Source organism: Carcharodon carcharias, chromosome 6, assembly GCF_017639515.1.
Source record: "Carcharodon carcharias isolate sCarCar2 chromosome 6, sCarCar2.pri, whole genome shotgun sequence".
NCBI classification, from domain to species: Eukaryota; Metazoa; Chordata; class Chondrichthyes; order Lamniformes; family Lamnidae; genus Carcharodon; species Carcharodon carcharias.
Genome location: NC_054472.1, coordinates 86,080,810 through 86,103,269, shown reverse-complemented (window position 1 = coordinate 86,103,269; position 22,460 = coordinate 86,080,810). Strand labels below are relative to the sequence as shown.

Genomic DNA, 22,460 nt, shown 5'->3' with positions numbered 1-22,460 from the left:
TTAAATTTAAGTTCAGAGGGAAAAAATCCCTGGTAAGCATCAAGAGGCTGGCAAACCACACAGACTTAAGATAATTACAATTCAATAGGTAACTTGTGTTCCCTGGATAAAGTCAGAGTAAAAGGGTGAGAGTCTTAAAATGCCAGGTGATTTGACTTAGCTAAAGAATTGAAGACATGACATCTGCAGTTATTCTAGTAAAAGTGATAAGATTTTCATGTGGTTTCCCAGAATTAGGGGAAGCTTTGGAATTAAAAGGTAGTTAATTTGTATTTCTACTTGGAAACAGGCCGTGTGTGTGACATTGCCATGGATATGGGTAGAGCTTAGTGAGATTCTTTGTTTTGATTTATATCTGTGAATTCACTTAGAATACAGCCAGCAGCAAGACTGATTGAGAACAGCAGCTAAGAGATTGTGTCGGCTTTGGGTTTTATGTAGATTGTCGCTCCTTGGAGGTCAAGAGATAAAGCCAGACCTACACCTGAAGTAGAGTAAATTTATCGTCCATGATGCAGTCTGTAATTGGGAATTGGTATTCAGTATAAGACAAAGTTGGAAAGGGGAAACAATGAGTGGAAGATTTGTTTAGCTAGAAGCAAAGAGAAGAAATCTACAGTAATCCTCCCAATGAAAGGCAGTTAACTTTGTTGCAGTTGGGGTTCTGGAAGTAATCAGCTTGGTTCCAGATTGAAACCACAGCAAAGGGCTATTGGAAACCAAGGGAGTTTTCTGGTGTTTTAAGTCGCTGCATAGAAGTCACAGGGAGGCTTGTGCTGGAGCTGTGGAATCCAGAGTCGTGAGGTTGGTAAGCAAATTGGGGGATCGCTTATCCATAAGCTAATGGGAGGATCCTCATGAAATCTTGTACTAGACGGAATACTGAAGAGAAATCAGTGAATTCCGGAGAGCGGTGATATAGTTTTTAAATTGGTCCCAGGAAAAGGGAAAGAACCTTAAAGATTTCGTAAGAAAAGGGAACTCTTAGGGTTGGGAATAGAAAGTAGAACTGAGTTTATAGCATAAGTCTGTATATGCTATGATGTTAAGTTAGTAGAGCTTGCTTTGTTTAATTCTTTTTGATAAACAATAAAGTTTGCTTTTGGTAGAAAACATTAAATCTTGTGACTTAGTTCTGTCAGTTATTTACTGGGTGTTCATATATCTTCCTTAAAGGTTAACTGACCCTAACAGAATCATAACAATACCAAAATGATTAACCTCACACTTCTCCACTTTTTACTTCATCTGCCACTTTCTTATTCACTTACTTAACCTTTTTATATCCCTTTACAAACTCTTTGCATCCCCCTCACAACTTATTTTCCCAACCTAGCTTTGCATCATTAACAAACTTGGTTATGTTACACTTGTTCCCTTAATTTAAATCATTGATAGAGATTGTAAACAACTGAGGCCCAGCACCGATCCTTGTAGCACCCATAGCATTACCATCACTGAAACCTCCACATCAACATTAAGGAGGTTACCATTGACCAGAACTTAACTCAACCAGCCATATATATACAGCGGCTACTACAGCAGGTCAGCGGCTGGAATTTCTGTGGTAACTAACTCACCTCTTGGCTCCCCCAAAGCCTGTCCACCATCTACAAAACACAAGTCAGGAGTGTGATGGAATACTCTCCACTTACCTGGATGAATATGGCTCCATCAACACTCAAGAAGTTCGAAACCATCCAGGACAAAGCAACCTACTTGATCAACACCCCAGCCACCATCTTAAACATTCACTCCTTCCACCACTAAATCACAATGGCAGCTGTGTGTGCCAGCAATTCACCAAGGCTCCCTCAACAGCACCTTCCAACCCATGGCCTCCACCACCTAGAAAGACAGGCTGATTCTTGACTCACGAGTCTTTGAGCACATGGGGCAGGTTGCCCCACAAGGTAGTGGGATCAGGATTGCAGGATCTGCATCTTCTTCTTTCCTCCTCTGCCATCACTCTGCCTCATTATTAAGACATTTGGACTCAAAGTGTGGTGCAACTTGATGGACAAGTTGTCACCATTTTGAATGAGTGGTAGCAAGCTCCTCCCAGTCACTAATTTCAATGCTGTCATGCTTCAAGGGGAGCTGCAGAATGTCTTTGTAGCGTTTTCTTTGTCCCCCACTGGAATGCCATCCATTTGAAAGTTGTGACAACAAGATTTGGTCGGGAAACAGATTTTGGCCATCATAGTTGATTTTTCAGGGATTCTGCCTGAATTCTTATGGAGCTGGCTTCAAGAAGGATACTAACATTTATTTAACCGTCTGGAGGATGTGGTGGAGGCTTTCCTGATGGAATTTCTCTAACATTCTTAGGTGTCGCTGATACACAGTTCAGGTCTCACTGCAGTGCAGGAGTGTGGCAGTTGTCACCTTCATCAAGGTCAGAGTAGAACTTTTCCTCAGCATCTTAAGTGGAGTCAAGAGTCGGGACGTAAGCGCTGATGACAGTAAAAATTGATTACAGCTGAGCTGTAGTTGATGTCTATAAGCCTTTCACTTATACAATTGTGATACTCTGGCAGTGCGTCCAAGATCCTATTCCAGATGGCAAAACCAATGCCATGGACATGAGGGTCGCTATCAGCCTTTCCTTTCCAGTAGAAAGTGTGTTATCCGCTTGCATGATACAGTTGCAGTTCTTCTTTCCAGGTGGTCACTCTTGAGGTTAACTATGAGTGTTCTAATATTCCCAGTTTCAAAATTTAAAGTTTTCTTCCTTTGTCCACAAAGATGGTGATCCAACAAGGTGTGGATCCAACCAGGAGAAAGTGGGACAGCCTATTTTTGGGGCACTTTTTCTAGTCCCCTCTCCATTTGGGTTGAGCAGAGGGTTTCCTGAAGAGGACTGCTGAGCCACAGATGCTGCTGCTCAAAGACATCTGTCCCAACACTGATGTCCAATGACCTTCATGCATCTGTTGCCTGTGTGGAGATTCTTTACTAGGGATTCCCAGGTTCACAGCCCTGTCCCTGTTGCCAATTCTCCATCACAAGACTTGGCCAATGAATTCTGGTGTTAGCCTGTACTTCACATTGTTTAAGATGGGGACCTTGAGCACTGTCATTGTCAACACAATCTTGTTGGGTTGGTGGTCAGATTTCGGTGATGTGTTGAGCCACAATGACTGGGACCACCTTGTCACTGCAGTCTTCTTCCATCCTTGCAGCCAGTGAGACACAAGGTCTTCCTTCACTTGTGCTGCCATTGAGGACCTTTTGGACTGCACTTTGTCTGGCATCTCCCCCTTACTTTGTGCCATAGATGGCCCTACCAAGAGCCAGGAGCTTCTGATGGCATCACACAAGGGATCATTGGAGGACCTGCACATGTCCCACACTAATAAGCTGCGTTCTTTAAGTAAGTCACTAGGATGGCTATTCCACACATTTTCGATCCACAACTTTACTCCACCCTCATCCATCCAACTGTTGTCATGGTCATGCAGAAAAATTCCAGCAGGGCACTGATGTTTGACATGGTTTTACGTTTGAAAATTACCATAGGCTTTAATTTCATTCTGTCAGTCATGCAGGCTAGTACCACTGTGAAGTTTGTCTTCTCATGTCCTGCAGTTTTCACTGGAACTGTTTTCAAATATTATCACTTCACAGTTTGGTTGCTGGGCATATTGAAAGTCACGGTCACTTCATCCATGTTGCCAATGTGACTTAATGACTTGTAGTTTTGCCACTTGCTTTTTGCATAAATATAGAGGCTCTTACAATCTGTTTTTATATTTCTTTCTAGTTTACTCTCATATTCCATTTTTTCCTTTATCAATTTTTTGTCGTCCTTTGCTAGTTTCTAAAACTTTCCCACTCAGGCGTATTAGTCTTCTTGGTAATATAATAAGCCTCTTCTTTTAAATGAACAGCATCCTTTACCATGAAGTTGTTTCTCAATGGAATGTATAATCATTGAGAATTACAAAGTATTTCTTTAAACGTTCACCATGTTGGACATGGTTCTATATGTGGTATCTTACTAAAGGCCATTTGAAAGTCCATTTATGTTACATCCACTACATAACCCTTGCCTATTCTTTCTGTTACTTCTTCAGAATTCAGTAAGGTGTGTCAAGCATGACCTTCACATTTAAAATCTATTCTATTTATGTTTTCAGTATCTAGACTTTCTTGTTGCACGTTTGAGTAAGCATTCTAAATCTGAGTAAGGATTCAAATTCAACTTAATTTTTAATACGACTTCATGAGTTAATTGTTTAACTATTTATTTCCCATAATTGAGTTCAACAGTTGAACTCCATTTTGTATGGACACACTCAGATACTTTACAGAATTATTGCTCTTATGAATCTTGAAAGCAACCCAAGGTGCAATTTTATGTGGCACTACTCCGATAAACTATGACAACTGTATCTTGCAGATTAGACCTGCCAGGCATCATAGCAGCAATGGAAGTGTGTCCTTAGTCTGCCTGAAATCGATACTGGAGTTGTCACTGGTGTTGCATTTTGCTCAATAACAGATTGCAGTGCAGACAGCTTTTTCATCATGGCATTATTTGTGGCAGATGAACAATATATTGGATGCTGATTTCCCCTCCTCCACCCAGACTATGCAAGCAAACATGTCCCTCCACATTATAGCTTGGATTTCCTTGGCAAAACTGCTAATATTTGGATAGTTTCACAGTGCACCAAATACTGAAGGAAAAGGGGATGATGTGGCATTCTGCCAGAACTCCGCCATGCCCACAAGCATATTAGACGGAATTGTACTACCCCGTCACAGTGGGGCCGGAGCCATAAAATACGTTGAGCCGTTCAAAAGTCCATTGACTTCGGTGGGACTGGAAAATCCTGCTGGTGGGAGGGATTGTAAAATTCTGTCCCTTGTCTATTGTAAACATGCCAATGATTTAAGCTGCCTGTTCTGAGCCTACCTCACCACATGTAACTGGTTGCAGACTTATGCATTCTTACCCATGTGTCTAGTAGTAGCTAAGAAAATTGTGACAGATTTGAATGGCAGATAAGAATAGGATGTCAGCTAATAATAGGATATAAATCTACAACCAGAGGATTATGAAATGTGCATTTTATCTGTTATCCAATCAACTCCAATTACACCAGGTTATTATAGCAGCAGCATGTGTGTAAAGCAGGAGTCTGAAAGAATATCTAACTGATTTAAGCTAAATCCTGAACCAAGAGTAGAATTACAATGGCCTGTACCCGTAAATCTCATTTCTAAACATTGAGGTCTTGATCCAGGCACAACATTCATCTAAACAGGTTTTTGATTTCTCAATATTTGAATGGATATGTGCTGTAAACATTAAATATATCATTTAAATTATGTTCCCTTTTATACTGGAATCCATAAAGTATTCAGCAACCATGTTTCCCGGATTTTTGTTAGCATTGTTTTAGAAAAGCAAATGAATGTGAAACTGACTATATAGCTTATCACAGCAACATGTAAATATGAACTATATTGTTGATGTTATTTAAAATAAACACGTTACTTACATTAAAATAGCAGAGAGAGGAATTTGGTACATAAGAACTAGAAACTTATGTCGGCCTTCGGGCCCATTGAACCTGCTCTGTCTTTTGATATGATCATGACTGATCTTCTACCTCAACTCCACTTTCCCACGTTACCTCCTAACCCATGATTCTTTCGTATCCAAATGTCTATTCATGTTGAATATATTCAAATACTGAGCATCCATAGCCATTTGGAGTAGAGAATTATAAAGATTCGAATACCTCTAAATGAAGAAGGTTTTCCTCTTCTCAGTCCTAAATGGGTGACCCCTTATTCAGGTTCTCCCCAGCCAGGGGAAACATCCTCCTGGCATCTACTTTGTCAAGCCCTTAAGAATTTTATATGTTTCAATAAGATCTCCTCCCATTCTTCCAAAATCCAGAGAATATAGGCCTAGTCTACACAGTCGGTCCTCATAGGACAAAACCCCTCATTACAAGAATCAGTCTAGTGTAACTTCTTTGCACTCGCTCTATGGCAAGTGTATCCTTCCTTAGGTACACAGCAGTCAGGGTATGGTCTCATCAAAGCTCTATATCATTGTAGTGAGACTTCCTTACTTCTATTCCCTAATTCTTTTGTAATAAAGTCTAACATAACATTTGCTATCCAAATTGATTGCTATATCTGCATGTTAACTTATTGTGATTTACCCACAAGGATACCAAAGTCCCTCTGAGTACCGACATTTCCAAATCTCTCACTTTTAAAAGTATTATGCTTTTCTATTTTTCCCAGCATCGTGGATAACATTACATTATATTCTATCTACCATGTTGTTGCCCACTCACTGAACCTGTGTATATCGCTTTGCAGCATAGTTCTGGCCTCGTTACAGCTTACTTTCTCACCGAGCTTTTTATCATCAGCAAACTTGGTTATATTATTCCGTGCCCTCATCTAAGTCATTAATATAGATTGTAAATAGCTGAGGATCAAGATCTGATCCTTACGTTACTACAATGGTTGCAGTCTGACAATCCAAAAATGATCCGGTTATTCCTACTCAATGTAACCTGTCCTTTAAACAGATGTCAACCCTTGCTAATATGTTACCAACAATCCCATGAGCCTTAATTCTGTCTAATAACCTCTATTTGGTACTTTATTGTATGCTTATTGAAAATCCAAATACACTACATCCCCTTATTCTTTCCCCTTATCTACCCTGCTGGTTACAACTTCAAAAAGTTCTTAACAGATCTGTCAAAACAGATCTGTCAAAACAGTTCCCTTTCGATAGAAAACAAAAACAGAATTACCTGGAAAAACTCAGCAGGTCTGGCAGCATCGGCGGAGAAGAAAAGAGTTGACGTTTCGAGTCCTCATGACCCTTCGACAGAACTTGCGTTCGAGTCCAAGAAAGAGTTGATATATAAGCTGGTTTAAGGTGTGTGTGTGGGGGGCGGAGAGATAGAGAGACAAAGAGGTGGAGGGGGGGGTGGGGGTGTGTGGTTGTAGGGACAAACAAGCAGTGATAGAAGCAGATCATCAAAAGATGTCAACGACAATAGTACAATAGAACACATAGGTGTTAAAATTAAAGTTGGTGATATTATCTAAACGAATGTGCTAATTAAGAATGGATGGTAGGGCACTCAAGGTATAGCTCTAGTGGGTTTTTTTTTTAATTTTAATATATAATGGGAATAGGTGGGAAAATGAAAATCTTTATAATTTATTGGAAAAAAAAAAGGAAGGGGGAAACAGAAAGGGAGTGGGGATGGGGGAGGGAGCTTACGACCTAAAGTTGTTGAATTCAATATTCAGTCCAGAAGGCTGTAAAGTCCCTAGTCGGAAGATGAGGTGTTGTTCCTCCAGTTTGCGTTGGGCTTCACTGGAACAATGCAGCAAGCCAAGGACAGACATGTGGGCAAGAGAGCAGGGTGGAGTGTTGAAATGGCAAGCGACAGGGAGGTTTGGGTCATTCTTGCGGACAGACCGCAGGTGTTCTGCAAAGCGGTCGCCCAGTTTACGTTTGGTCTCTCCAATGTAGAGGAGACCACATTGGGAGCAACGGATGCAGTAGACTAAGTTGGGGGAAATGCAAGTGAAATGCTGCTTCACTTGAAAGTAGTGTTTGGATCCTTGGACGGTGAGGAGAGAGGAAGTGAAGGGGCAGGTGTTGCATCTTTTGCGTGGGCATGGGGTGGTGCCATAGGAGGGGGTTGAGGAGTAGGGGGTGATGGAGGAGTGGACCAGGGTGTCCCGGAGGGAGCAATCCCTACGGAATGCCGATAAGGGGGGTGAAGGGAAGATGTGTTTGGTGGTGGCATCATGCTGGAGTTGGCGGAAATGGCGGAGGATGATCCTTTGAATGCGGAGGCTGGTGGGGTGATAAGTGAGGACAAGGGGGACCCTATCATGTTTCTGGGAGGGAGGAGAAGGCGTGAGGGCGGATGCGCGGGGGATGGGCCGGACAAGGTTGAGGGCCCTGTCAACGACCGTGGGTGGAAAACCTCGGTTAAGGAAGAAGGAGGACATGTCAGAGGAACTGTTTTTGAATGTAGCATCATCGGAACAGATGCGACGGAGGCGAAGGAATTGAGAGAATGGGATGGAGTCCTTACAGGAAGCAGGGTGTGAGGAGCTGTAGTCGAGATAGCTGTGGGAGTCGGTGGGTTTGTAATGGATATTGGTGGACAGTCTATCACCAGAGATTGAGACAGAGAGGTCAAGGAAGGGAAGGGAAGTGTCAGAGATGGACCACGTGAAAATGATGGAGGGGTGGAGATTGGAAGCAAAATTAATAAATTTTTCCAAGTCCTGACGAGAGCATGAAGCGGCACCGAAGTAATCATCGATGTACCGGAGAAAGAGTTGTGGAAGGGGGCCGGAGTAGGACTGCAACAAGGAATGTTCCACATACCCCATAAAGAGACAGGCATAGCTGGGGCCCATGCGGGTACCCATAGCCACACCTTTTATTTGGAGGAAGTGAGAGGAGTTGAAGGAGAAATTGTTCAGTGTGAGAACAAGTTCAGCCTGACGGAGGACAGTAGTGGTGGATGGGGATTGTTCGGGCCTCTGTTCGAGGAAGAAGCTAAGGGCCCTCAGACCATCCTGGTGGGGGATGGAGGTGTAGAGGGATTGGACGTCCATGGTGAAGAGTAAGTGGTTGGGGCCAGGGAACTGGAAATTGTTGATGTGACGTAAGGTGTCAGAGGAATCACGGATGTAGGTGGGAAGGGACTGGACAAGGGGAGAGAGAAGGGAGTCAAGATAACGAGAAATGAGTTCTGTGGGGCAGGAGCAAGCTGAGACGATCGGTCTACCGGGGCAGTTCTGTTTGTGGATTTTGGGTAGGAGATAGAAGCGGGCCGTCCGAGGTTGGGCGACTATCAGGTTGGAAGCTGTGGGAGGGAGATCCCCAGAGGAGATGAGGTCAGTGACAGTCCTGGAAACAATGGCTTGATGTTTAGTGGTGGGGTCATGGTCCAGGGAGAGGTAGGAGGAAGTGTCTGCGAGTTGACGCTCAGCCTCCGCGAGGTAGATGTCAGTGCGCCAGACAACAACAGCACCACCCTTGTCAGCGGGTTTGATGACAATGTCAGGGTTGGACCTGAGAGAATGGAGTGCAGTAAGTTCAGAGAGAGACAGGTTAGAATGGGTGAGAGGAGCAGAGAAATTGAGACGACTAATGTCGCGCCGACAGTTCTCAATGAAAAGATCGAGAGAAGGTAAGAATCCAGAGGGAGGGGTCCAGGTGGAGGGAGAATATTGGAGATGGGTAAAAGGATCTGTTGAACTGGGAGAGGACTCCTGCCCAAAGAAGTGAGCCCGGAGACGAAGACGGCGGAAGAAGAGTTCAGTATCATGCCGAGCCCGAAATTCATTGAGGTGAGGGCGTAAGGGTATGAAACTAAGTCCTTTGCTGAGCACTGAACATTCAGCATCGGAGAGGGGAAGGTCAGGGGGTATAGTGGATACACGGCTGGGGTTGGGATTGGAAGAAAGGGTGGGGACGGAGGAACAGGCAGGGGTGGGGGGTCCTAGATGGGTGTTGGTGTCGATGAGTTGTTGTAGCTTGCGTTCCTTAGCACTTGAGAGAAAGAGAAAAAGTTTCTTGTTGAGGCGTCGGATGAGCCGAAGGATAAAATGAAACTGGGGGCACGCGCAGCTTTGAAAAAGGGTACGGCGGTGCTGCTGGAGGGGGAGGTCGAGTGTGTTCATATGGCGGTGCATGGCACTGAGTGTGGATTTCAGAATGTGACGGGAACAGCAGTCCGAGAAACGTTTTATGTCCCGGAGATACCTGTAATCCTGGGTGGGTTCGAAACATGAGGGGTGGAATTTCAGTTGAAATCCACGTGGGGTAAGTCGGAGACGGAGACAGTCACTGAGAAAGGAGATATGGCTGTGAAAGCGGGTTTTAGTAAACACCTTGTCAAACACTAGGATGGAAATGGAAAGCAAAGGAGGTGAGCAAGACAACAGAGAGATACGGAAATCTTGTCGCAGAGTGGAACAGAACTTCTTCAAGGAGGTAGGCATTTCTTGAAGAGCAGTGGCAGTCAATTAAACACAGAGATAAGAACAAAAAAACTGCGGATGCTGGAAATCCAAAACAAAAACAGAATTACCTGGAAAAACTCAGCAGGTCTGGCAGCATCGGCGGAGAAGAAAAGAGTTGACGTTTCGAGTCCTCATGACCCTTCGACAGAACTTGCGTTCGAGTCCAAGAAAGAGTTGAAATATAAGCTGGTTTAAGGTGTGTGTGTGGGGGGCGGAGAGATAGAGAGACAAAGAGGTGGAGGGGGGGGTGGGGGTGTGTGGTTGTAGGGACAAACAAGCAGTGATAGAAGCAGATCATCAAAAGATGTCAATGACAATAGTACAATAGAACACATAGGTGTTAAAATTAAAGTTGGTGATATTATCTAAACGAATGTGCTAATTAAGAATGGATGGTAGGGCACTCACCCTGGTCCACTCCTCCATCACCCCCTACTCCTCAACCCCCTCCTATGGCACCACCCCATGCCCACGCAAAAGATGCAACACCTGCCCCTTCACTTCCTCTCTCCTCACCGTCCAAGGACCCAAACACTCCTTTCAAGTGAAGCAGCATTTCACTTGCATTTCCCCCAACTTAGTCTACTGCATCCGTTGCTCCCAATGTGGTCTCCTCTACATTGGAGAGACCAAACGTAAACTGGGCGACCGCTTTGCAGAACACCTGCGGTCTGTCCGCAAGAATGACCCAAACCTCCCTATCGCTTGCCATTTTAACACTCCACCCTGCTCTCTTGCCCACATGTCTGTCCTTGGCTTGCTGCATTGTTCCAGTGAAGCCCAACGCAAACTGGAGGAACAACACCTCATCTTCCGACTAGGGACTTTACAGCCTTCTGGACTGAATATTGAATTCAACAACTTTAGGTCGTAAGCTCCCTCCCCCATCCCCACTCCCTTTCTGTTTCCCCCTTCCCTTTTTTTTCCAATAAATTATAAAGATTTTCCTTTTCCCACCTATTCCCATTATATATTAAAATTAAAAAAAAACCCACTAGAGCTATACCTTGAGTGCCCTACCATCCATTCTTAATTAGCACATTCGTTTAGATAATATCACCAACTTTAACTTTAACACCTATGTGTTCTATTGTACTATTGTCGTTGACATCTTTTGATGATCTGCTTCTATCACTGCTTGTTTGTCCCTACAACCACACACCCCCACCCCCCCCTCCACCTCTTTGTCTCTCTATCTCTCCGCCCCCCTTTCGATAGATGTGTGTTGACTCTGTCCAATTATAATATTTTTAATTGCCCTGTTGCCAACTCCAAAATAATAGATTCCAGCATTTTCCCTACTGTCAAACTAATTGACCTATTGGGCAGAATTTTGCCCTCAGATGGCGTGTGGGCCCCACTGGCTTGGCGGCGGGTGGCCAGCCAATCCCCGCCACTGAAATGGGGCCCGCTGCCATTTTAAGTGGGCGGGCCAATTAAGGCCTGCCCAGCAGCATCCTCGACAGGAAGCGCTGTGCAGTTCTCCCTGAGGCAAAGTGCTGCCTCAGGGAGATTCGTGACAGGTAAGCAAAGTATAAAAATAGAAACATTGAAAAATTATTAACATGTCCACCTCATGTGACAATGTCTCACAAGATGGGACATGTTAATAAAAAACACATAAACTTTATTACTTTTATACAAAACGGACATGAAACTTCATCCCGCCAATGGATGAAGTTTCATGAATAATCAGAAGCCTGTTGGGGCTCCTGGCCTGCCCGCCAGCCTTATGGTTGGCCGGGCAGGTCTTTAATTACTTTAATTAGCCTGTCAATGGCCTCACTTGGCCATTGACAGGTCGGCGGGCGGACAGCTGATTTCGCTGTCCACCCGCCTTCCTAAAAATTTAAAGGGACTGGGATGATGTTGGGGGATTCCTCCTGACATCATCCCGTATCATTTTCCCCTCGGTACCGCACCCATATCGCCGAGGGGAAAATCCTGGCCATAGTTCTGGTTTCCCCTTTTCCTCCCTTCTTAAATAGTAGGGTTATTGCTACCTTCCCTTCTGCAGGGACCATTCTAAAATCCAGGGAATTTTGGAAGATCAAAAACAACGCATGTCTCTGTAGCCACCTCTTTTAAAACCCTATGATGTAGACCACTGGGTTCAGGGGATTTGCTGGCTTTTAGTGCTGTTAATATCTTCAGTACTGTTTTTTGCTAATGCTATTTTGTTTAAGCTCCTCATTCTAACTATACCTTTGGTTCCCCCATCACGAACTCAAGAATGTCGCTGCCATTCCCTTATTCGCCATTATAATTTCTCCTGCCTCTACTTGTAATGGATGCACATTCACTTTTACTAATCTCTTCCTTTTTACATATCTATAGAAGTTTTTAAAATCTATTTTTATGTCTCTTACTTGTTTATTCTCATATTCTATTTTTCTTTTTTTTATTCCTTGGTCATCCTTTACTGAAATCCAAAATCCTCTCAATCCTTTGTATTAGATTTAACTCAGAGACTTATGATGATGCCAAAATAGTGATGAGCCTGTCTTGCAATTCTCTTGTTAGGCACAGTTGAACAACTCTTCCCATGGGTCTTGTTATTCCATAAGGGAATCTGTGTCCATTGAAATTTATTTATTAGTTCATTAAATGTTTTCCATTGATTATCTATCATCATATTTTATCCTTTAACCTATTTTCTCAATCTACCTTAGCCATTTTTAAAATTTATTCTTGAGATGTGGGCATCGCTGGCTAGACCAGCATCTATTGCCCATCCCTAATTGCTCTTGAGAAGGTGGTGGAACTGCCTTCTTGAACTGCTGTAGTCTCTATGTTGTAGGTACACCCACATTGCTGGTAGGGAGAGAATTCCAGGATTTTGACCCAGCGACAATGAAAGAATGGTGCTATATTTCCAGGTCAGGATGGTCTGTAGCTTGGAGGGGAACTTCCAGGTGGTGGTGTTCCCATGTGTCTGCTGCCCTTGTCCTTCTAGATGGTAGCAGTCGTGGGTTTGGAAGATGCTGTCTAAGGAGCCTTGGTGAATTCCTTCGGTGCATCTTGTAGATGGTACACACTGCTGCTACTGTGTGTCAGTGGTGTAGGGAGTGAATGTTTGTGGGTGGGGTGTCAATCAAGCTATTAGTCTCTTGCTGATTTACTCTGTACTGTGTACCATTTTAGTCTCTGTGCCTAAGGAAACATTTACTTGCCTTAAAAGGGGAGGCTCTAAAGGCAAATGCTCACCAGATTGATTTCTGAGGTGAAAGGGTTGTCCTATGAGGTGAGATTATGTGTCCCTATATTCTCTGGAGTTTAGAAGAGAGGTGATTTCATTCTCATTCTGGGAAGGCTTGACAGAGTAGATGCTAAGGCTATTTCCCCTGGCTGGAGATTCCAGAACTAGGGAGTACAGTCTCAGAATAAGGAGATTGTAATCTCAGGCTAAAATGATAGGAAACTTCTTCATTTAGAGGGCTGTGAACCTTTGGAATTTTCTACTCCAGTGAGATGTTGATGCTCAGTTACTCAGTATATTCAAGGCTGAGATAGATAGATTTTGGACTATCAAGATATATAGGGATCAGATGGGAAAGTGGAGTTGAGGTCGATGATCACCCATGATCATATGAAATGGCAGAGCAGTTTCAAGGGACTCCTGTTCTTATTTCTTATGTTCTCCAGTTGCAAGGTGATGTCTTTAATCCCCCGGCACAAGACAAGCAACATAACCATCAGACCTCCCGGTCACAACTACAAAGAGCTCTATCAATGCCCCTGACTATACTATCCCCTACCACTACAACATTCCTTATTAGTCCTCCCTCTTGAAAGGTATCCAATGCCACAGTGCCGTGGTTAGTTTACTCGCCCACCCTGCAAGGATTTTCCTCATCTACTGAGGTATCAAGAACCTTGCACTGAGGACACTACAACTGTTCCCTTAGCTGCCTGACTCGCAGTCTCACCCTACAGTACCTAACCAGTAACCAGACCAGTACTGCTGTCTAACCTAAGGAGTGTCACTGCCTCCTGGATCAAAATGTCCAGTAACTCTTCCCCTACCTGATTCCACGCAATGTCTATACCTTGGACTCTTGCTCAATAACTCTGAGCTGAAGTTCCTTCAGATTCAAATGTTTACTGTAATTGTCCAGGTCCAACGTTCTCTACAAACTCCCACATGCTTTAGTTGAGGCAGGCTACCTGAACTTTACCTAATGGTTTTTATTTACATAGGCCAGGATTTTCCGGTCGTCGGGCAGGCTCAGCGGGCGCGAGTGGGAGCGGCTGCAAATCAGACTGCCGTTTGCCATTTCATGCTGACTGGCCATTAATTGGCCAGCCAGAGTGAATCGCACACTGCAGCGCTTTGCGCTGCCTGTGTGGTGGGGGGGGAGGAGGGCGAGCGCGGAACTTCACTCCTCAGGGAGCTGAAGCTTTTTGAACATAAAACATAAAGTATTTACAATGTTAATAATATGTCCCCTCATGTGCCTCTGTTACATGAGCAGGGACATGTTACAAATTAGTTTGAATTTTTTTAATTTAAAAAAAATCAGTGATCGAAACCTCATCTTGCCAGTGGATGTGGTTTCGCAAAAAAATCCAAAGGCTACTTGGCCTTTTCGCCTGCCAACTAAACATAAGGTTGGATGGGCAGCAAAAAAATTCATTTAATTATCATTGTAATGGCCTTAATAGGCCTGTTAATTATTGGCGGGCGTGCTGCTGGCTCCTGCGCATGACCCCCGACCAAAATATCGTGCGGTTTCATGATGATGTCAGGATTCTCACCTGGCCTCATCGCGTGTCATTTTACATTTGTTCAGGTTGGACATGCGCCTGTCTGACGAGCTCAATATTCTGCCCATAAAGTTTGTTTTTAATGAGCTCAGCACATAATTACGGGTTTAAACTAATTCATCTAGCTTGTTATAGGGAGATTAAATTCGATATTTACCTGCAACAACCTTGCTGTCCCTGCTTGTGACACCAATTTGCAATTTCTCTCCTGTCCCATTCACAGATCACCCTGTTCTAGAGCTCCTCTCTCAGCTTTGGCCTTTTCTGCCACTTTGCTCTTGGCCAGTCCCTTGTCTTACATATGTTGCACATGAGGTAGCATAAACTTGAGCTGATTCAAAACTCTGCTGTCCATATCCTAGCTCACACCACACCCTGTTCACCATTACTCCTGTGTTCACTGATCTACAATGACTCCTGGTCAAGCAATGTGTTAATTTTAAAACTTTTATCCTTGTTTTCAAATCCTGCATGACCTCATCCCTTCCTATTGCTATAACTCCCTCAGCCCAAAACTTCTGAGATCTCTGCACTGCTCCAATTTTGATGTCTCACACATACACACAATTTTAATAGTTCCACAATTGACAACTGTGCTTTCAGCTATCAGCTGCCTGTACCCTCTCTTCCATTCAGATACTCTTTAAAACGCATCTCTTTGTGAAAACTGTTCATTATTATTGTTAAAATTGTAAATATATTCTTTGTAATTCTTTGTGATATCCTTATAATTGTTAAAAGCTTCCTCCAGTATAAGGATTTCAAGGCAGGAACTTGGATGTTAATACTGTGTCATACTGTATTACATCCCTCCCCATGTATTGTTAGAAAGGGTATGACAAAAGGCAAAGTACTGCAGATGTGGAAATCTGAAATATAAACAAAAAAAGCAAGCAGCAGTTTCCTGACCTGCTGAGTATTTCCAGAATTTTCTGTTTATATGTGTTGTAAATGGAATGTTCTAAACTGCGCCAGATAAGTTCTTTGCTTCATGGTACTGTTTAGTTATCTACAGTTATGGATAAAAATGGGTAACTCTAGTGGTAGAAAGCAGGTTAATGGTGAATCAGCAGCTGGTTTTACATCACAATCAATTATTTTATCCCATTGAAAATCAGTGACGAAACATGATTTAAAGCTGGCTGCTAATTCACTGTCAGGGCATTTTGAGTTACTGGCATTAAACAAATAACTCCCAGTTATAATTAATGCCTAAACTGGAAGCTGTGAGGATACTAATGTAAACAGCACTGTAACTACCCCACATAATTCCACACAAGGGTGATTCCTTTTGAATTGAAGGAAAAAAGTTTTTTTTTCAAATTGGAAATTAACATTGGCGGTGGGGTGGGAAAGTTGTCTATCAGCCTTACCACACTGGACTTAATCGGGTGAAGACAGGAAGGTAGTGGGGCCCTCACCTGCCACCCTCTCATCCAATTAAATGCCCCTAGCCACCAATTTTGCCATGTAGGAGGATGCAAGATTTGGCCCTGTGACCCTGGGAGGATTTCGTTAGCCACAGGAAGTAGGCAATTCAAGAGAATGAGTGTCAGGATTTTTCCTGCAATGGACATGAGGGAAATACCTCAATAGTTTCCACAGTATGGTTTATCTCCCTTCTTGAAGACAGTTACAATTGTCACATTCCTGAAGTTGGGGAAGAGTTCTTTTTCCTCCCAAATTCATAGGATGAGTGCATGGAATATTAATGTGAGGAAAAGACCACCTGCTATGAAGACCACAGCTCAAATACGATTGGAGCCGCAGGCTTTGTTGTTCCTCGTCCATTTGATTGCTTGTTGCAGCTCTCCCATTGAAAATGGTTCACCCACAGGGTATAGCCTAGAGAGTTTCAGCTGCCACTGTAGATTCACAGTTGAAGAATTGTTGAAAATGTTCTTTACAGCATTAACAGCTGGCATTGTCATCCTTAAGAAGAACAACACCAAACTATGAGCGAAGGGGATTTCGTCCATTTAGCTTTAGTCTTTAGATGGCCCTGATGACTTCAAAAGAGTGTTGCATGTCATGATGGTCAGAATATTGTGGTATCTCTCAGGTTTTCTCTTCCCCATGTCCTTTTCCTTCTGGCTTTGTCTTTGGCTGTCAGGCTGAGCTGTTAGAATGCTGTTGTTTTGACTTGCCACCTTGGGTTGTTCTGTCAGGTAACGAAAGATGCTCATTTTTGTTCTAGGAGATCATGTATTTCAGCATTGTTTTCACTGAACCAGTTCTGGTGACAATGATGCTTATACCCAGTGGTTTGTACACAGGACTCTAGGACAGTTGACTTTATTTGATCCCACTGTCCTGGGACTGAGTTGAATGTGTTAAGAACCGTCTAATATACTATCAGGCCTTCAAATATCACACCTGAGCCATCAGACCTTTTTTTACATCTTTCCTTGCATGTTGGAGGCTGTGAGGCACCTAACCTTTTATTTGACCTTTGTTGGAAAAAGAGTTGTGAGGAATCTCCATTAGAAAGTTGATGGGAAGAACCACTGGAGCTGAGAGAAAAGGAAGCAGTGGAGAAATGACCACAAAGATTATAAAAGTCTAGGTGGATGCAGGAAATAAAGCAAAAATTAAGAAAATCAGTGCACAAATTACCTTCAACAACAGAATGAATCTTATCATTCATCTCCATATAGAGTCCAGCAGCCTGGATTGCCAGATATTTAGTGTCCCCATTAGCAAGTTCTGCTAAAAAAGCCAGAAAGTAAATTAGGACATTAACTTCAACATTATATAAATATTATTAAAAAGCTCCTGCCAACTTTTTGTGGGAAGTTCTATCACCTGCCTCAAATCTCTCCAGAAACTTTTGGCACACAAAATGGGTGTATGTCCATTACGACACAGATCATGGGCCATTTTTACATTCCCATGCAGCCTTTCAGTGCTCATATCGAGAAAGCCAGAGACTAATCCTGAAAGTACCCTTTAATGTACTCATTTGGGTCTTATTTATTTAACACACATGTTTATGACTATCTTGTTTGAGATTAATTATTGCTAAAAGATGATACGAGTGTTTAGAAATGAGTTATGTATTCTTTTGGAACAGCTCCATTGCTTGGGGTGGAAAAACTGATGCAAGATGAAGAAGAATTTGAGAGTGCTTCTCAAGTGTCAGGGCCTGTAAGTAGATTGAATTACAGATGACTTTGTCTATCATGATGGATGATCTGTCATGATAAACCTGCTTGTAAAATCCATTACCAGTCTGAAGTTTTGCTTGAATTGAATATTTAGTTAAATTTTATTGCAAGTATTATGCAAGCCTAAGGGGGGAAATCTGTATAGATTTTTGCATGATAAAATCAGTAATATCTGCAGACTACTTGCTGAAAACAGCTTGATTACAGGAAATTGATAAAGAAGCTCCGGAATCTTTGAAGATTAATTATCTTTTTTCAGATTTCTTTTTCACAGATTAAGCAATTTTTTGTCTATAGGTTTATTTTGTTAACATAAATGTGTAGGAAACACATGTCATACCCTCAGTTATTAAATTTCTGTCCAGATATTTTGTGCCAGCATTTCATGACTTAATTTTGTTTATGTGCATTTAAAAAAATAAACATTAAAGAAAGATCTTCCATCTATATTGCACTTTTCATCTCCTTGGGACCATCTAAAGCACTCCACAGCCAATCAAATATATTTTGAAGTGTAGGCACTGTTGTACTATGGGCAAATATGGCATCAATTAACAGCAAGGCTCTAGAAATAGCAATGATATAATTGATGGGCTAATCTAATTTAATATTGAAGGCTGAGGAATAAATAGTGGCCAGATCAGCAGGAGACTCCCCAGCTCTGTTATCATTAGATAGGGTCTTCGATAGGGTTGTTCATGGTCTGCGTTTACAGATGTTGCTCGAGGCAAGGTTGTTGGTAAATTGTACCTTTTATTTAATACTATACTAACAATGTACAACACAGACTTAGCACAAGGCTCCACATAGAACTAGCTCACTCCATGCTCTGTTGTCATGTGATCTTATATCACTGATGATGTAGACCATATATTTATATATTTAACAATAACCCTTTATACTACTTAGCCGCCCCTCTCCAACACCCCCCAACTCTCTGATTCCCCTAAATACTATTTACATTATCTTACATTTCCCCTGAAGTGTCTGCCTTCATCTCTGGTTTACAGAGATAAACGTGGTGGTTTCACCAATTTGCCGAACCTTGTTCTCTCTGGGAGGTTGCATAGGATCCAAGTTCTCCATGCTCTGTCTCGAACTATCAGAGATAGTTCAGGGTTGTCTTCCTGATCATATGGATAGGTAGTCTATTGCATTGATGGCCGTCTTGTTGTCGATACAAGTGCGCTTCTGTTTCTTCTCACTATCCCGTTCATAGGGCAGGATTTTCCGCACCCGCCCGCCACCATGATCTTCCAGTCCCGCCCAATTCAATGTACATCTGGCTGGGGCACTGCCTCGCCCACAACGGGGCCAGAAAATCCCGGCCATAGTCGCAACAAGATAGGATCTTGCGTTTTTTGTCTTTTCCAGTACTTGGCCTTCTTGATTCTGGTCTCTAACCCAGACTAATTCACTTAGTTGGAGTTCTGGTAAATCATACACTCTATGGCGTTGATTGTAGCTTCTGGTTTTATTTTCATAATATTCCTCCTCCTTCTCCCTTAATGCCTCAAGATCATTTGCTTTTAAGACATAGAATGAGGATATGTGGAAGAAAAAGGATTTGAATCCATAGTCTTTTTCCCATTAGAAGATCTGACAGAGCCAACCCACTCTGAAGCACTAAGTTGATATCATCATTCTTTTCCAACAAAGCTTTTCCCGTTCTTATACCTTTTGTCCTTTCCAATTGCTTGTGGGTACGTGGGTGAACTAGTTACATGTATAAATCCATAGTCTTCTGTAAATTTCTTGAACGATTCATTCACAAACTTTGGACCATTGTCTAAAATGACAAGATCTGGAATGCCATGTGTGGCAAAAATTTATTACTGACTGATTCTGAGGTTGTACCATGAAGACGTTTAACCTCAATCCATCTATAGTAGAAGTCAACAACTATGAGGAATGTCTTCCTCTTGAGCTCAAAAAGGTTCATTCCAAGATGTTACCACAGTCTAGATGGAAAGGAGGATACCATCAGTGATTCCTTTTGCTCTCAGCAGTGGATTGCATAGGTAATGCAGCTCAAAATCATTTCCTCTCGATATTTTGAGACTCCTGCCCATCAGACTGAATTTTGCACTCTAGCACGGCAATTTGTAATTCCGAGGTGTCCCTGGTGTATTCTATGAAGGATCTCGAGTCTGAGAACTCCTGGTATGACCAACCTTTCATCATAAATTATTAAGTCATCCACAACACAGACATATGCATTGCTCGAAGTATTGTTTCAGGCAAGTATTGTTTGTAACATATTCTGGTCATCCATCTGTGCAGTATTCTCTAATTTTAGACCATGCTTCACTTGCTTTTTGTGCTTGTCGGATTTCATTCAGCCTCTGTATTGTTGCTGGTAGGAATTTTGTAGTCAACGAGGTACATGATTCTACATCCTCAATGAAATTTATGTCCTGTTCAGGGTTCTCAACAGGAATGCATTTGTTGTTGTTTGTTGTTTGCCTTGGACATATTCATCTATTAGCTTCTTGCTTGATGCAAGCTGCTATTACACGTGAAGGACTTGTGGTTCCTTCACCTGCTGTTCATGGGAAATCTTTTGCCTGGCTTTCTCCAGGTTTTCACATTAGGCTTCAGTGCTCCCTCTTCAGAAGACTAGTTTCAATCTACTCAAAATCTGAGAGTAGTTTTAGGAATTATGTCCTGAATGCTGTCGACTTTTCTGGGCTTCTTAATTCGTCGACTTTGTAGATAAGTTGTAGAATTGTGCATGCTTTTTGACTTAACAGTGAACAATCTTGGTTGAAGATCACATACAAAGTTTCTGTGATTTCTCTTTCTTCGTACTGGAGTTTAGCAGTCAACTGTCCCTTGACCTTCAGTTGAATGCCTACTGGACCATGGAATCTTACGGTCAATGGCTGGAGGAATTCTGGCTTCAGCCACTGTTTGTTGTCTGAAAGAATTGGAACTCCTGTCCCAGTGTCTAATTTGAAATTTGTTTTATGTCCATTGACCACAATGTCTGGGCTCCAATAGTTTCCATTTGATCCTGTAATTTCTCCCAAGAATGGCACTTCATTGTCTTTTTCTTTTTCATATTGAGCGGCTGCATACCTAAGTGGGGAACTCAAAGCAAGAGTGGCTGGCATGTATTCCAGCTGAGTGGCTGGCATGTATTCCAGCTAGCCTGCATTGCTTAAAGCCAGCCAGTATCTCTTGATAGGGAGATGCTTTCAGGCTGCAGCAAATGCTGGACGTGGCTGTGGGAGACCTTCTGATTCTGAACAGGAAGAACACTGAGAAACAGCACAATAGGGCAGATAATGTGCTCCAAGTTTCTCCAACATAACATTCAAGGCCTTGACACAAGAGGTGAGAGGTCCTCTATCCAGAGGCGGCTTGGATTTCCATCAGAAAGACACTACAAAGGCAATGGGAGCAAATAACCATCGTGGTCAATGCCAACAGTGTAACCCTGAGGACCCAAAGCAGTTCAATAATCTCGCACAAGTGAACAAGGTCAATGAATACATCTCCAAGTGCCATATTGTTACAAATCAACCAGTAGCCTTGCATACTGCTCCATCAACCTCTCCACCTTCACTCATCTGCCAACGTTATCAACCACGACTCATAACTCAAGTTCATAGCTTGCCCTCACCCTCGCACACTTAGCAATGCTGCAAGCCTCAAATTCACATCTCACAGTTGCACATACTGCCAGCAATTCAACTATGACAACCACATCAACCAAACATATTGCAGCACAGTCACTACACACATAAACTTTCCTCTCTTTTGCAGGACAAAGTAGCAGCACTTTGTCCAATGACAAGCACTAACACAGCTGCACATCATTACCCTGATGGAGGAGATGGTTCTCACCGTCAGTGGAGTGGCCATCACTGAGGCTGTAACCGGCAGCAGGGCTGAAAGGACCAAAAAGGTGGTATGCTCCCACCGATTCCTCCTCATATCCTATTTCCCCCTTATCCCACAATCTCTTCTGATCCACAGTTGATATGTGGATGGTCTGAGTATGCAAGCCTGACTTACTCTCCAGCTCCTCACTGTAGCTCTCCTCATGTACCATTCTGCTTTCAGGTACCCAAGAACTGCAGCCTGGCCAGGCAGTGATGCAGAAGCAAGATGTGGAAGAGGAAGAAGAAACTGATGATGAAGAGGCCCTTTTGTCCACTCTCACACTCTTAGCCACCAATACAGATACTTACACAAATGCATTCTTTCAAGGGTAGCTTGGAGGCAGGATCTGCATGTGGCGAGACAATGGATATGAGTGGCCTGCAAACATGGCAAGGGGAGAGGGTAGCGTAGGTGCCAATCTGCTGGAGGGCAAGGTTTCCCACAAGTTTGCTGCAATGGAATTAGTTGAGGTCTTTGATGCAGCAGTTTACAGTAGGAAGGTTGATGGATATGCGCACAGAAATGTTTGCTGCATTGGCAGACCTGCCAGAAAGCCTGTCGTCACTGTCAACAAGCATGGAGGAG

At 42.9% G+C, this 22,460-nt stretch overlaps 1 protein-coding gene across 1 annotated transcript in view; it reads left to right on the top strand.

The window, feature by feature from the left end:
• The window catches only part of c6h8orf34 (chromosome 6 C8orf34 homolog), a 321,869-nt gene that overhangs the window by 256,692 nt on the left and 42,717 nt on the right, over positions 1 to 22,460 (top strand). The window contains exon 10 of the mRNA XM_041189264.1: positions 17,891 to 17,964. Within this exon, the coding sequence (XP_041045198.1) occupies positions 17,891 to 17,964 (74 nt within the window). The remainder of the gene's footprint in view (positions 1 to 17,890; positions 17,965 to 22,460) is intronic.